The 17,634-nt window shown below is 32.8% G+C and overlaps 1 protein-coding gene across 2 annotated transcripts in view; it reads right to left on the minus strand.

The window, feature by feature from the left end:
• The window catches only part of LOC148954832 (E3 ubiquitin-protein ligase UHRF1-like), a 59,198-nt gene that overhangs the window by 15,113 nt on the left and 26,451 nt on the right, over window positions 1–17,634 (minus strand). For both annotated transcript variants that reach the window (XM_089107957.1, XM_089107958.1), the window contains exon 4: window positions 16,572–16,724. In XM_089107957.1, coding sequence (XP_088964083.1) covers window positions 16,572–16,724 — 153 coding nt within the window. The remainder of the gene's footprint in view (window positions 1–16,571; window positions 16,725–17,634) is intronic.

Below are 17,634 nucleotides of genomic sequence, written 5' to 3' on the forward strand. Positions count from 1 at the left end.
AAGTTATACTATGATTGTGATTATTTTCCAGTGAAGATAAAAAAGTTTCACTTTAATTCTAAATTTTCTTAAATGCAGTTTCGATTTTTCTCAAAGAGATGAAAAAATTTAAAGTTCTGTTCCAAATTTTTCATAGAAGATAGAAAAATTTATACATTGATCGTGAATATTCACCATGAAAATAAAAAGTTTCACTTTAATTCTAAATTTTCTCAATGAAGTGCAAAATGTTCAAGTTCTCTTCTAATTTTTCCAAGAAAATAAATAGGTTCCACGTCAGTTCTGGCTTTTTTCTCAAAGAGATGAAAAATTTAAAGTTCCGTTCTAATTTTAAATTAAATTTTAGCTCCTTTGTCTTTTGGATTTACCCCTCAAATTTTTAAATTAGAAAATGAGTGACTCGTTCTATTATTAAAGAAAATCGTTCAAACTCGTTCATCTATCCTCCAAAACAATAGGTTAGATTAGATTAGGTATAAATAAATATTAATAATTAAATAGAAACATTTCAACATGTTTAAGTTAGGTTAACTTATCATGAGCGCTCATGATAAGTTAACCTAACCTTTTCCGGCGAGTATGGTTAGGTTAGGTTAGGCTAGATTAAGTTAGGTTAGGTTAGGTTAAGTTAGGTTATCCTACGTACGCTTCACTTAGGTTAGGCTAGGTGAAAGACAGGCAAAAAGTTAGGTGAATGGTTAGGTTAGGCTAGATTAGGTTAGGTTAGGTTAAGTTAGGTTAGGGTAGGTTTGGCTAAGGGCGCGGACATACGTACGTTAACCTAGCCTAACCGAACTTAACCTAACCTAACCATACAACTAACTTTTTGCCTGTCTCTCACCTAACCTAAGTGAAGCGTACGTAGGCTAACCTAGCCTAACTTAACCTAATCTAACCTAACTTAATCTAACCTAACCTAACCATACTCGCCGGAAAAGGTTAGGTTAACTTATCATGAGCGCTCTTGATAAGTTAACCTAACCTAACTTAAACATGTTGAAATGTTTACTTATTTAATTATTAATATTTATTTAATAACCTAATCTAATCTAACCTACTGTTTTGGAGGATTAGAATTAAAGTGGAACTTTTTATCTTCATGGTGAATATTCACGATCAATGTATAACTTTTTCTATCTTCTATTAAAAATTTTGATCTGAGCTTTAAATTTAAATTTTTTTATCTCTTCGAGAAAAATAGAAACTGAATCTAAAAAAATTTTTAAATAAATTAAAATTTTTATCTCCACTGGAAAATAATCACAATCATATTATAAATTTTCCTTTCTTCTACGGAAAAATTTAAAACTGAAATTTAAATTTTTTATGTCTTCGAGAAATTAAGAACTGAAGTGGAAGCTTTTTTCATTTTCATTGGTAAAATTCAGAATTGAGCTAACTTTTTTCTCTTCTTTAAGAAAATTCAGAAGAGAACTTGAACATTTTGCACTTCTTCTAGAAAACTCAAAATTAAAGTGGAGCTCCTTATCTTCATGTCGAATATTCACAATCAATGTATAAATTTTTCTATCTTCTATGAAAAATTTGGAACAGAGCATTAAATTTTTATGTCTTTGAGAAATTAAGAACTGAAGTGGAAGGTTTTTTCATTTTCATTGGTGAAATTCAGAATTGAGCTAACTTTTTTCTCTTCTTTAAGAAATTCAGAAGAGAACTTGAACATTTTGAGCTTCTTCGAGAAAACTCAGAATTATAGTGGAGCTCCTTATCTTCATGTCGAATATTTACAATCAATGTATAACTTTCTCTATCTTCTATGAAAAATTTGGAACAGAACTTTAAATTTTTCATCTCTTTGAGAAAAATCGGAACTGAATTGAAGACAAATTAGAAATAAAGTGAAACTTTCGATCTTCATGGAAAATAATCACAATCATAGTATTACTTTTTCTTCCATCTAAAAATTTAGAATAGAACTTTAAATTTCTTTATGTGTTTGTGAAATAAAGAACTGAAGTGGAAAATTTTTATTTTCCCTAGAAAAAGAGTTAATCAATAACTTATTTCTTTTCCATAAAGATAATTCAGAATAGAACTTGAACTTTTCTTCACTTCTTTGAGAAAATTAAAATTGAACTAGAACTTTTTATCTTCCGGGAAAATAATCACAACTATGGTATAGCTTTTCTATTTACGATGGAAAAAATTTAGAGTAGAACTTTGAATTTCTTTATGTCTTTGGGGAACTTAAAACTGAAGTGGAAGATTTTTATTTTCTCTGGAGAAATTAGAATTGAAGTGTGTTGTTTGGTAAAATTCAGAACAGAACTTGAACTTTTCTTCACTTCGTTGCGAAAATTAAAAATTGAACTTGAACTTTTTATCTTCCGGGAAAATATTCACAACATTGGTATAGCTTTTTCTATTTACTACGGAAAAAAATTAGAATACAACTTTAAATTTCTTTATGTCTTTAGGGAACTTAAAACTGAAGTGGAAGATTTATTCTCTGGAGAAATTAGAATTGAAGTTTGTTCTTTGGTAAAATTCAGAAGAGAACTTGAACTTTTCTTCACTTCGTTGATAAAATATAAATTGAACTAGAACTTTGTATCTTCCGGGAATGTATTCACAAGTATAGTATTACTTTTTCTATCTTCCATCGAAAAATTTAGAATAGAACTTTAAATTTCTTTATGTTTTTGCGAAATAAAGAAGTGAAGTGGAAGATTTTTATTTGCTCTGGAGAAATTAGAATTGAGTTGTGTTCTTTGGTAAAATTCAGAAGAGAACTTGAACTTTTCTATCTTCTATGAAAAATTTGGAACAGTATTTTAAAATTTTTCATCTCTTCGAGACAGATCTGAACTAAAGTGGAAAAATTTTAAATTATTTGGAAAAATATAAATGATCAATAACTAATTTATTTTTCATTGAGAAGATTCAGAAGAGAACTTGAACTTTTCTTCACTTCGTTGAGAAAATTATAAATTGAACTAGAATTCTTTATCTTCAAGGAAAATATTCAGAACTATGGTATAGCTTTTTCTATCAACTATCCAAAAATTTAGAATATAATTTTAAATTTCCTTAGGTCTTTAGGAAACTTAAAGCAGAAGTTTAACATTTTTTTTTTCTGTGGAGAATTTAGAATTGAAGTTTGTTCTTTGGTAAAATTCAGAGCAAAGCTTGAACTTTTCTATGTTCTATGAATAACTTGAAACCGTATATAAATATTGTTCTTCTCATTAAGACAGATCTGAAATGAAAGGGAAAATTTTTATATTATTTGGAAAAATAGAAATGATCAACAACTAATTTCTTTTTCATTCAGAATATTCAGAAGAGAACTTAAAATTCTCTTTAATTCGTTGAGGAAATGTAAAGTTGAGCTAGAACTTTTTATCTACCGTGAAAATATTCACAAGTAAGGTATTGCTTTTTCTATCTTCCACCGAAAAATTTATAATCTAATTTTGAATTGCTTTATGTCTTTGTGAAATATAGAACTGAAGTGGAAGATCTTTATTTTCTCTGGAGAAATTAGAATTGAATCGTGTTCTTTGGTAAAATTCAGAAGAGAACTTGAACTTTTTATCTTCCACGAAAAATTTGGAACAGTATTTAAAATTTTTCATCTCTTTGAGATAGATCTGAACTGAAGTGAAAAATTGTTATATTATTTGGAAAAATAGAAATGATCAATAGCTAATTTCTTTTTCATTTAGAAAACTGAGAAGAGAACTTGAACTTTTCTTCACTTCGTTGTGAAAATTGAAAATTGAACTAGAACTTTTTATCTTCCGTAAAAATATTCACCACTATGGTATAGCTTTTTTTATTTACTACGGAAAAAATTAAGAATAGAACTTTAAATTTCTTTATGTCTTTAGGGAACTTAAAACTGAAGTGGAAGATTTTTTATTTTCTCTGGAGAAATTAGAATTGAATAGTGTTCTTTGGTAAAATTCAGAAGAGAACTTGAAATTTTCTTCACTTCGTTGAGAAAATTTTAATAAACTTGTACTTTTTATCTTCCGTGAAAATATTCACAAGTATGGTATTACTTTTTCTATCTTCCACCAAAAAATTTAGAGTTAAACTTTAAATTTCTTTATGTCTTTGTGAAATAGAGAACTGAAGTGGAAGATTTTTTTTCTCTGGAGAAATTAGAAATGGATTGTGTTCTTTGGTAAAATTCAGAAGAGAACTTGAACTTTTTGTCTTCTGTGAAAAATTTGGAACAGTATTTTAAATTTTTCCAACCCTTTTAGATAGATCTGAACTAAAATGGAAATATTTTATATTATTTGAAAAAATATAAATTATCAATAACTAGTTTGTTTTTCATTGAGAAATCTCAGAAGGGAACTTGAACTTTCCTTCACTTCATTGAGAAAATTTTAAATTGAAGTAGAACTTTTTGTCTTTCGGGAAAAAATTCACTACTATGGTATAGCTTTTTCTATTTACTACGGAAAAAATTTAGAATAGAACTTTAAATTTATTTACGTCTTTAGGGAACTTAAAACTGAAGTGGAAGATTTTTATTTTCTCTGAAGAAATTAGAATTGAAGTGTGTTCTTTGGTAAAATTCAGAAGAGAACTTGAACTTTTCTTCACTTCATTGAGAAAATTTAAATTGAACTAGAACTTTTTATCTTCCGGGAAAATATTCACAAGTATAGTATTACTTTTTCTATTTTCCACCGAAAACTTTAGAATTTGTAAAATTGGTTTAAGAAGGATATTAAGAAAGGAACTTGTTCTGAAAAGATATAATAAAGCCTTTTGAAAAGTATTGCTTGATCTTGGGGCGTGCAAAAAAGTCGTAAGGTAAAGTTGTGGCGAAGAAGATAAATACTTCAACTTGTAAAAATGGTTTAATAAGGACATTAAGAAAAAAACTTGTTCTGAAAAGATATAATGAAGCCTTTTGGAAAGTATTGCTTGATTTTTGGCTGTGTAAAAAAGTCGTGAAGTAAAGTTGTGGGGAAAATGATAAGTACTTCAACTTGTAAAATGGGTTTAGGAAGAAAATTACGTAAAGAACATGTTATGAAAAGATATAATAAAGCCTTTTGAAAAGTATTGCTTGATGTTGAGGTATTCGAAAAGCCTTATTATAAAGTTGTGGGGTAAAATATGAGTACTTCAACTTGTGAAATTGGTTTAGGAAGGACATTACGGAAAGAACTTGCTCAGAAAGGATATAATAGAGGCTCTTGAAAAGTATTGCTTGATGTTGGGGTATGCAAAAAGTCGTAAAGCAAAGTTGTGGTGAAAAAGATAGGTACTTCAACTTGTAAAATTGGTTTAGGAAGGACATTAAGAAAAGAACTTGTTCTGAAATGCCTTTGAAAAGTATTGCTTGATGTTGGGGTGTGCAAAAAGTCGTAAAGTAAAGTTATGGGGAAAAGAATGGGTACTTCAACTTGTAAAATGGGTTTAGGAGGGACATTAAGAAAGGAACTTGTTCTGAAATGCCTTTTGAAAAGTACTGCTTGTTTTGGGGTATTCAAAAAGCTGTAAAGTAAAGTTGTGGGTGAAAAGGATGGGTACTTCAACTTGTAAAATGGGTTTAGGAACGACATTAAGAAAGGAACTTGTTCTGAAAAGATATAATAAAGCCTTTTGAAATGTGGGGCCCTTCTGTGTCTCAAGTGCATAAAAAAGTATTAAAAAATGGTGAGGGGGCTCTTTGGGGGCCCGGGGGTCTTTGGGGTCCGGGGGACCTTTGGGGGCCGGGAGCTTCCTTCGGGGTTGGGGTAGGGGGATCGGAGTCCTTTGGGGCTGTGGTACAGGACCTCACGACACTCTTCAAATCGAACTTTTGTATTATAACGACAACATAGTTTCCCCCTCAAATCCTCTTCTAAAACATCTTCTAACATCATCTTTTAAATTGTCTCTAACTTTTTCGCCGAAATAATTCCCTAAATTGTCTAAAACGGTTTCGCCCAAATAATCCCTAAACGTAATTTCTGCGAGTTCCTTTTGTTTTGGCATCCCTGCGCAGTCACATTTGAAATTTCTAGGAGACCCTTTCCCGCGTTAATCTCTTCATCTCTAAGATCAAAACATTCACCCGGAGATAATTCCCCTTTCGTGACAAATCAATCAACCTTGACATCACCTGTCAGACATTAATAAACTTCGCCCGGAAACAATTCTCCTGGACAAACTCCAAAGACATTAATAAACTTCGCCCGGAGACAATTCTCCTTGGAAATACATCAAAGTGAGAAAGATCATGTTTTTTCATTCTCACTGACAAAATCCATAAAACAGACATAAATTACTGTTGACATCCAAGAAAAACAATAGATAAATTGACTAACACTCATAACCGTCCAAGAAACATCCATCACTGTGAGAAAAATCCTGTTTTTTCAAGTGAGAAAAATCCTGTTTTTTCATTCTCACTGACAAAAACCATAAAAACATGCATAAATTATGTAATGTCACGAGTCGTTAGGTCATTCCTACTAGTACCGACTCAATTTCACATATGGAGATGTTGTCGGGAGGATTTTTTCGTAGGGATGGGGAGGATTTCCGCGGGAGAAATTCTTCACGGGAGAATTTTCCGTGGGACAACTTTCCATTGGGGAGACAGAGATTTTAACGGAGGAGGAATTTCCGGTAAGTTTTGAAAATCGATCAGAAACTAAAGTTTTTTTCAAATAAAAGTATGCTAAGGAGAATTTTTCAGAGAAAATCGACTACATGGAAATTTCAGGGGGTAATTTTCAAGGATGGAATTATCCAAGGTAATTTAGTTTTCCGTGGGGGGAGGAAATTTTCTATGAAGGGGGAGCCAGATTTCCTGGTATTACTTGATAAACCATAAAAAAAAATCAAACAAGTTTTATTTTTCAGCTGAAAGTAAGAAGCAACATTCAAACTTAAAACGATCAGATATTATTGCATATTCGAGGGGGGTTACCCCTTCTTCAATACCTCACTCTTTATGCTAAAGTTTGACTTTTTTTCCCGATTCTTTAAGAACGATTCCTGAAAACACAATAATTATATTCTATAATTAGAATAAGAAGCTTTCTTAAAAGTATGGTACTAAAGAACTTCAGCGTGAAGACCAAAGGATTGAGGAGGGGGCAACATTTTTTATATCCTATTTTATTACCTACTGTTTATAGCTAGAAATCACGAATACTTTTGTTACTTTGAAAGTATATCAAATTGAAGAATGTAAACACTTTTAAAATGATGCTGCCTGTGGAGAAACAATTTCAACCCAATAGCTTAGAACCTTTTTTATTTTAAATGCTGTGACAGTTCAATCGATGTTCCATGAAGACATTTTCCTCTGAAGACAAGATGACAGCAAGAAAACCAATGCCCTTTTTCCTTGATGTTGAAATCAACCAGTTTGTCCTCAGTTGGTTATACAGATGACATCTTGAATGTCAGTTGCACTCCGAAGTTGTTGCAGTCACTTCTCATTAACTATCTTAACTGTTGAATTTAAGCATCTTATGCCTCTGCTTAAGTATCATCTTTGCCTCCATTTTAACGGAATATAAATCATACTTTAGCCATCATCTGCTAACTAGCCTTTACAATGCAGTACTTAGTATCCCTCATAATTTATATAGGGGAGGCTGGGGTCGACCCGGACATGGGGTTGGTCGGGACAGTCAAGTATGAACCCCTACTGGCTTATCGGGGTTGACCCGGACACGGGGATGATCTGGACAGTCAAGTACGAAACCTTATTGGCTTAGCCAAAATTTTCAAAAAATCAAGACAGGTGCATCATCTATTACCCTTTTATCCTGCTGGTTTGGATCTAGATACGCAGAGCCATTTGTATCCTATTGAAATTGAATTATGTCAGAACTACAGAAAAAACTAATGGCTTAGAAGATGAACCATTTTAAAAAATCGCGTCCAGGTTCACCCTGACCTCCCTATTGCCCTATTTGGGGAAATCCTAACAAAATCACAAATATATTTGCTGTTTTTCCATTTGCAAAATACTAACTTGATCCACCAATTTGGTAAAGAAACAAAGGAATAATATAAAAAATACAAAATTGCAGGCCCTTTACTAGTTATTGCTTGCGGTCCGCTGTGCAAAAAGGGGGGTAGCTTAGTAGCAATGCTACTTGGCAGTTTTCATAGCCTAGTGAAATTTGTTGACATATTTTTTCTTTTACATATAAAAATAATTTTTTCTCAAAGAAAAGCTGTCAAAACACAAGTTGCGCTGCTAAAGTGTCAGCATATTTTGGAATTCTGTCAAATTCTGCTACTGGAAGCTTTGGAGATTTTTCCACACCTCCTTGCAGTTTTGCAAAACATAACAAAAAAGTAGCTGACCATAAACTAGGCCCTCTTCAAGTGCAATGATTTAAACATACATTTATAATTCACCCTGTAACGTTCTCAAAAATCTAAACCTGAACCCATCAAAAATCTAAAACAGAACAAACGTCTTGGTTGGTTCTGTAAACAAAACAGGATGTTGAGATGAATTGAACAGAACAATCAACCTGAACCCATCAAAAACATCAAAACAGAACAAACATCTTGGTTGGTTCTGTAAACAAAACAGAATGTTGAGATGAATTGAACAGAACAAACAACCTGAACCCATCAAAAATCTAAAACAGAACAAACATCTTGGTTGGTTCTGTAAACAAAACAGGATGTTGAGATGAATTGAACGAACAATCAACCTGAACCCATCAAAAACAGAACAAACATCTTGGTTGGTTCATTAAACAAAACAGGATGTTGAGATGAATTGAAAGAACAATCAACCTGAACCCATCAAAAACAGAACAAACATCTTGGTTGGTTCATTAAACAAAACAGGATGTTGAGATAAATTGGACAGAACAATCAGCCCTAACCCATCAAAAACATCAAAAATAGAACAAACATCTTGGTTGATTCTGTAAACAAAACAGGATGTTGAGATGAATTGAACAGAACAATCAACCTGAACCCATCAAAAACATCAAAAACAGAAGAAACATCTTGGTTGGTTCTGTAAACAAAACAGAATGTTGAAATGAATTGTAAGAGGAATTTTCGATTTTTCATTAATATTATCAACTAACAGCTCTTTTGTGGCAAAATCAAGCTTTTTCCACATTGCTTGGTGAAATATCGTTTTATTTCTAATCATTTTCCTTTCATTTTCTGGCAATGCATTATATTCTCTTATAATTTCATGCCAATTGTTTCCGAGGATTTTCCAGCAAATATTATATATAAAATCTCTGAGTAAAGAAGACTTTTATTTCTTTTCAATCTTAATAAAAGACTAAGTAATCACTTATGCTGTACAAAATTTTCGTAAAAAAAACCTTGGAAATTCCTTGCTTATCGCTATCAAAATATTCTTTTACTTTTGTCATATTTATTTCGGACTTATTTTCAAACCGCCCACAATTCCCCTCATCGATTGCCCTATTTTTTATTTTTTTTACAAATTTTTCGTAGAATAGTTCCTTAGAAATGTTTGTTGCAGAAATATAATTTTGAACATACTCTAATTTTTTACTTTCAAAGGACACCGAAATGTCTGCAAAACGTAAATGTTCTCGAAATAATCTGCACGCTTGATTCATTTGGATATTGCATCCCATTTGGTTAAACTTTCCGTAGATTATTGCTCCATGTGGCGTTTTCCCATGCTCTGGAAACCTGTGCAATACATCTGCATATACTTCATACTTTTTTTTATTCTCAAGCTCATTCATCACACCGATAATTTCTGGCATTGAAGCCAAAAGAACGTTTTTAGAAAACTCAACAAGAAAATGATCACCTAGACAGATGTCTATATCTTTTGCGGTAAGGGTTTCCAATTCATACTGTTCTTGTAAATGATCTAAAGTCACGTTACAGAGCTTGAATAATTAATTTTAATTGGTTATTTATTTCAGCTGATCCACGTTGAATGAAGTCATATGCTTAAGCTAGCTAGTTGCAATGATACAATCACTCCATCACAAAATGAAAACCTTCCCCAAACCACTGGAAAAACTCTTGACAAGCCTAATACTTGGTCAAATTAAATTTCGATTAATTTCCAAAAAATATTTGATCTTGTTAATCACAATATGTATTTTTAAAAACTGCCATTGATTTTTTCCTGGTGGCTTTGGAAAACTAAAACTCTAAACTAAAATTCTTCACTAAAAATCTAAACTAAACTCTAAACTATACCGCAAAACTAATGCTCTAAACTGAAACTCTAAACTAAAATTTTAAACTAATACTCTAAACTAATCCTCTATACTGAAAATCTGAACTAAAACTGTAAACTAATAAGCTAAACTAAAATTTCGAACTAAAACTTTAAACTAAACCTCCAAACTATTAAGCTAAATTAAAACACTAAATAAAAACTAAACTAATATTACACTAAAATTCTAAACTAAAACTCTAACTACTTAAAACATAAGAGGTGGTCCAGGAAAAAATAGGTGGCATGCACGGGGGGAGGAGAATGTTTTGGAGGATGGTTTCGCAGAGGGGCTTATGGAAATGGTGGAGGTTTCAGAGGTTCAGAGAAACCAGGACCATCTCTCTCTGCGAATTTTGTACATGCTATCTTTGTAGGGGAGCCTTATGGATTTTAGTTTAAATTTCTTAGGCTCTTCTAAATCCATCTTCATATCTTGTTCTTCCATTACTTTCTTTTCTGTAACAGTTGAGTCCTTTGTAACAGGCGCAGTTAAATCCGCAACAGGATTCGCGGGCATCACCAGAATGTCAGAGCTTAATACTTGGCTAGAAGATTCCTTAGCCACATTCATCGTTCCTTCATTTTCTTCATTTTTTACAACTGGCAAGGGAAATGGGATAGGGACACAACTGTACTCTTCAAGATCTATTTTTGTTTCTCTTTCATATGTCTTTTCTGTTACCATTGAGTCCTCTGTAACAGGCGCAGTTAAATCCGCAACAGGATTCGCGGGCATCACCAGAATGTCAGAGCTTAATACTTGGCTAGAAGATTCCTTAGCCACATTCATCGTTCCTTCATTTTCTTCATTTTTTACAACTGGCAAGGGAAATGGGATAGGGACACAACTGTACTCTTCAAGATCTATTTTTGTTTCTCTTTCATATGTCTTTTCTGTTACCATTGAGTCCTCTGTAACAGGCGCAGTTAAATCCGCAACAGGATTCGCGGGCATCACCAGAATTTCAGAGCATAATGTCTTATCTTCATAACATTGCTTGACTTCACTCTTTTCATTAGTATGAGAGTTCCTTTTTTCTCTTGAATCTGCTTTTGAATTTCCATATTTTCTAACACCCCACCAAATAGATATGCCGGAAAATGCGACGAAACTTCCAATAATAATACGTTTAATAACCATTGTTTAATAACAATTGTTAAAGTAACTTTGCTTGTTGCTTATTAAAGTAGCTTGTAAAAAAAAACTAAATTAAAAATTTTCAGGTATTTTTCGATTTTAAATTACAAGATTAAAATTATTGCTCATATACCATAAATGTTTTTGCAGTTTATAACTTTATCGATTCTGAACTAAAAATAAAATAAAAATTGATTTTTTCAATTTTTATGTAACGTCACTCATTATGTCATATATTGTTATTAGCACACAATCGGTGTTAGATCTTACGTCACGTCACTTATTACTTCATCTATGGTTATGATTGCTTAAAAAATCAAATATCTTTGAAAATATGAAAAGACATCTTAAATGCAGTTTTTTTTTGTAAAAGGTGATTCTATTTTATTTTTGTTTTTGATCGAAAAATCACTAGAACTTTTATTTCTATTCCAATAAGCCCTCTTGCAAAATTTCAGGACCTCTGGGTCAATACGATCACCCCTGGGGAAAAGAAAATAAAGGGGCAAATAAACACACATCCGTAATCTTTCTTCTGGCAAAAAATACAACATTCCACATTTTTGCAGATAGGAGATTGAACCCTTTACAGTAAGGTTATCTGATACGCTGAATCTGATGGTGTGATTTTCATTAAGATTCTATTACTTTTAGGGGATGTTTTTCCTTTTTTTTGAAAATAAGGCACATTTTTTCAGGCCCGTAACTTGTGATGAATGTGAGTAAACTTGATGAAACTTATATATTTAAAATCAGCATAAAAATCCAATTCTTTTGATGCATCTATTGATATCAAAATTCCGTTTTTTAGAGTTTCGGTTACAATTGAGACAAGTCGCCCTATCTTATTTTTCTACGCAGAAATAAACTTCCGGAGTAAGTAAAAGTTGAAAAGATTGATCTTTGGTCATGAGAATTTGCTAGCAAAGCCAGTTCAGCTTTCCATTTGATATTCGTAACTAGTAGCAATGTATTCTTGAGAAGACAAGAATAACCCAGACCTGTACGGGCTAGTAGAAAGTGCTAGTTCTGGCTAGTAGTTTCTAGCACTAGATTCAAATTATAATGTTCATTACTGAAATGAAACATTCAGTTTCGATTTTTTGTTCTTAGTGTTGTGTCCAATATCGTCAAGAAATGAATAGTATTTTCCGAAATCTAGCGTTTTGACTAGTTTTAATTAACTAGCATATTAACAATAATTAATTAACACTAGGTTATTGGGAAAAAAATTGTTCCGCTGGAAGTGTGCTTAATTTATGATCAATTTTCTGTTATAGTCGTAATTTTTACTAGCTGGTCTAAAAAGCAAGCTTAGTTTTCAACTAGATTTTTTAAACCGGAACATGATTGCCGTTAAGACGGCCCTTAAACAGCTCTCTATGATGTTCTAGTGGCCCACTAACAAAGGAGAAAAAAAAGGAAAAAAAGAGGACGACACATCAATGCTGCCCATGCAAAAAAAATATTTTTTTACTTGACGGTTTTTTTTGCAAAAAAACCGTCAAGACACCTGAAGAAACGACAGAAATCTGGCAAAAAAAATGCGAAAACACAGCGAGTCCAGGGCTCAGGACTAATGCAATTCATTATTTGCTGCGGGAGATTGAAGTCCTGAATCCAATATGGGAGACTGAGAGTAGTCCCACTGACCGGATGAAAGGGTCATTGTTAAACTTTTTACGAAAGTTCGAACAATTGATAGTTTCCGTTTTTTTAATGTTTAATTTGGTTATTTAATGTAAGTTCTGTTTATTTTCGGTTTTAATTATCTATCAATAGTAATTTATGTTCCTTTTACAACCGATTTCCGTGGCACCAAGAAGTATTGGCTGTGATTTTATTTGAGTACCTTCTACATGGATAGAACATTCTCCTTTTTCATTAGCAGTCGTAATAGCGCCTATTATTTTTTAGGCTTACTTTTGGACAACGTACTCTTTTCCTATATCGTTTTTTTTTTATCTGCAGTGTACTTTAACTTGAGTGATATCCTCTTGGAGTGGTCACTCATAGTTACCTCTTTGGAGGAGTCTCGCTCTTGCACTGAGATCAGCAGGTTCCAAATTTTGCATCATTTTTTAATGATGCAAAAGCCAGATCACGAATGGGACATTTTCCTTTTTTATTAGCAGTCGTAGGAGCGTCTATTATTTTTTTGGCATCTTTTTGGATTACATACTCTTCCCATGTATCGTTTGTTTCTTCGTTTCCACCTGTAGTATATTGTAACTAGGATGATACTCTCTTGGAATGGCCACTCACAGTTTGCAATTTTGGAAGAGTCTCCTCGTTTTTGGAAGGACTTTACCCATTTGAGATTAGCATGCTTTGAAATTCTGCATCGTCTGATGATGTGCACCTTCCATTCCTGACTGCCATATATTTTTCAAATAGGCCAGATCTGTAGAACAAACTTTTTTTTGCAAATTCCTGTTTTGTCTAATAAGAAGTCCTTTTCCTGCGTTTACTTTTCTTCTTTTCCTTGCATTTCCTTTTCTTCTTTTCCTTGCGTTTCCTTTTCTTTTGTTTCCTTGAGTTTTCTTGTCTTCTTTTCCTGGCGTTTACTTTTATTTTATACATATAATGATAAAACGAGATATTTTTATTATATACATGTGTTATCCGGCTCTTTGCCAGATAAAGAACAAACCAAAGAGAGTCAGGCAGCAGAATCACTCAAATATGGGTTCATGCCCCAGAACACATATTTTTTTCAAAAGATAAGCGTGTTAAATCATCTCTAGTACAAAAATGTATCTATAATCATACATTGTTATATCATTGAACGCTAATGAACCGAATCCATGAAGGTCAAAGAGGCTAGCTTCCGCCTTTGCTTTGAAAAGAATTAGAGAATTAAACGATGTGTAGTTTAATGTGATTTCGTATACAAACTATTGTCACTTCATATTTGATCGAAATATCTGGTATTTTTTGTGAATTTCTATCACTGTTTGTGAAACACTGTCTATTAAACGGGTTTTATCCCTACTTGAACTTTTATTTATCGTAAAGAAAGTGCCAATCTAAAAAACCTAGTATATGTAAAATGTAATGTATATGTATATTAAATGCAAAACAGGGATTTTAAGAAGCAATTTTGCAATTGTGATTTAGAATTTCAATACGGATATCGATGGGCTATTTTAGAATTTCCAGTCGATGTGGACTTGGTCCTATTAGGGGTAGTATCGTAGTTTGGCACCACAAAATGGCAGAATATACCACTTTTCTGTGGCATAGGCGGGGAATCATGACAGTCGAATGATGACATGACGTCATATAGATTATCAGACGCAATAGATACGAAAAATGCAGTTTTTTGAAGCATCACATCTTGCTCCTATCCAATCACTGTAAAGGGCACTAGAACTTTCGATTCCCCCTTGAATGAGCCCTCTACCGATCTGCTTGGACCATTGGTGCTATGCGACGACCCCTGAGAAAAAAACAAACAAACAAATAAACACACATCCATGATCTTCCTCCCGGTAAAACATACAAAATACTACGTTTTTGCAGACATGAGTTCAAAACTCTTCAGTAGGGTTCAGGGTAATGCTGAATCTGGTGGTGTGATTTTCATTACAATTGCTTGACTTTTCGGGAGCGTTTCCCATTTTAAAAAATCAGGCAAATTTTATCAGGCTCGTAACTTTTGTTTTGTAAAATTAAACTTAATGCGTTTTATATATTTGGAATCAGCATAAAAAGCCAATTCTTTTGACGTACCAATTGTTATCAAAATTCCTGTATCGATCTAGCCCCATTTTCTAGAGGCTTCAAACTATTTTCCGAAATTCCCGTAGATCTGGTTTTGATTTTTTTTTTAACTATTAAATAACAAAGATAATAGCTACAATTCCTGTATCAGCTACAAACGACAACTTTTTCTCACTAGTCGGTTTTCCTAAAGCAACCATGCTTTCAGCACTAACAAAAGAACTGTGCTAAGTAATTTCTGCAAGAGTATTCAATTTGTTTTTAATTTTGAATTGCATGATTGTAACTCCAGCTATGCTTTACCAAGGTTTTTTTCTGTCACACACTAGTACGAAGGGAATTAGTATGTGAATATCGGTGGATACAGAATAGAGTTATAGAAGAAAAGTTGAGAGGAATTCCAAAAAGAAATAGTTTCGGTGATTAAAACAGACACTTCTTGCCCCAATCATGTATGCACAAGTCCCATCCTTAGGGAAAGGGGAAGTACTTATGGCTCATTTTAGGGACTCTCGGTGTCCCACCTGTATCTAGGTTTGTCCCAAATATTTGGATTAAGGCGTTTCACAACATATCTTTCACAAAAATTCTTCAGCTCTGACAGATCTTACAGAAAATTTACATCCCATCCCGTGAGTGCAGACACATGCTTAACTTAAACATTACTTTGTTATAATTACTTAACAACAGTTAATAGAGATATTTGTTCATTACGTTTTACATAGCTCGCTTTGGACAGTCCAAATAGACAAAGATCGAATTAGATCAAAATGCCCCTATTAAGCCAAGGTTTACGATTATATAGCCAGTAGAACTGTGATTGAGGCGTTTTGCGTTTTGGGAAGCGGAAGGGGATAACAGTTTTTGTGGAATTTATAGTCTATCTACAGTTTAGTAGTGATAATAAAAAAAGACGCTATACGTTGCTAGGGGGGAGGTGAAAACTGAGAATTTACAATATTCCGAGAATGGCTTTGGGAATGAATTTGAAATTTCTAAGAGCCATTTGGGGGCGGGAAGAGGGGCTGAGCGAATCTCAAATTTGATCATAGGGGTAGGGTGCAGCTAAGATGGATCTAAAGATTTGGTCTCCAGTCTATTTTAAGTTCCAGGTACCATATACTATAGAAATTTATATTCAAAGAAAAGACATGTTTTTTACAATTTTTTCTTTTGTAGTTATAACGCTCAAAAATCGAAAATTTCTGAGATTTCCAGGAGTTAATATCATTATGTATAAAAATGATCAAACGACTTTCATTAACTCTTTTCAGTACTCTTCGTTATTACGTTGATTTTTCTTTGTTGTCCTGATCGATAAAAACCACACTGTTCGGAATACATACTGTTTTGAAAAGAAATCATATCAAACAAATATATAAGGTGGAACGGCCGAAATAAACATGAAAGAAAAAACGCATCACTAAGTGAGGAAAGGAAAAAACAAGAACTCTTAATTATAAGAATCTTAAGAAGCCTTAATGATAAGCTGAGAAAGCATAAAGGTGATTTAGATACCTGGGATGGGTCCAAAATGGTCTGGCTTCACGATTGTGCACACCTTCTGTCGTCCAGCTGTAGCAAAGCCTTGACCCCAGTCCCGGTTGCTTTTCTTCTCATTTTTCTTGGATGCCAAGTTTATTTTACGGATTTCTTTTACCTTATCACCCGCTATAAAAAATGCAAAGAATTCAGCTTTTGTATAAGGAAAACGACACTTAAAGGACTATACAAAGTCTTTGTTATTGTAGATTCTTTTATTTCTTCTTTTCTCCCTCTACTACAAAATCACGGAAATACATCAGTTAAATTTGATTTACATCTTTATAAATATTCTTGGTACAAAAAAAAGCAAAAAAAGGGAGAGACAAATAATTACAGCTTTTAGAATATTATTACAAAAAAATTTGAATTTTGTACAAAGCCCAAAATGAGTATTAAAAAAAAACAAACAACAGGGCATAGATTTATAGTTCACTTTTTCTTCCCCAGTTTTTCTGTGTAAAGAAGGGACATGCCGGGTTCATTTTTATAATTACGCCAAAAGCATCAATTTAGATTATAATGCATCCCTTTGGATGCATTATGAATTCTTTACCAGCTTTGGATACATTGCTATTTAACACATAGAACACATTCTTCGAACAAGACCCTAATGAAATAAATATATGTTGACATTGTTGCTGAAATAAAATTTATAAGTATATATATTTTTTTATATCCAAGAAAAAATTTTTACTAGATTCAGTGCCATTAACTAGGAGATATGTTCAAGCAAGTTTATACAAAAACCAAATTCTTCTGAGCAAATGAATCTTACGAACTTCAAAGAAACTATTGTTCTAGACACCGACTAGCAAGTTACCCCCCCCCCCCCCTCAAGCGACGTAAGGTACACTGAAGGAGCGGCAATGTCCTTCTCAAAGTGTTATATCACAGTTATTATACTATTATGATCAAAAAACTTTGTCCTAGATTTCGATTTTTTTCATATTTTTGGCATTCTCAGGAAACTTTCGTTAACCAATCACGGTAACTTGATTTCATCCCGTTATCAACGCGATTATGTGATGTCACAGTT

This window comes from Artemia sp. Qi Xiang Cuo, chromosome 2 (assembly GCF_049724085.1).
Source record: "Artemia sp. Qi Xiang Cuo chromosome 2, ASM4972408v1, whole genome shotgun sequence".
NCBI lineage: Eukaryota > Metazoa > Arthropoda > Branchiopoda > Anostraca > Artemiidae > Artemia > Artemia sp. Qi Xiang Cuo.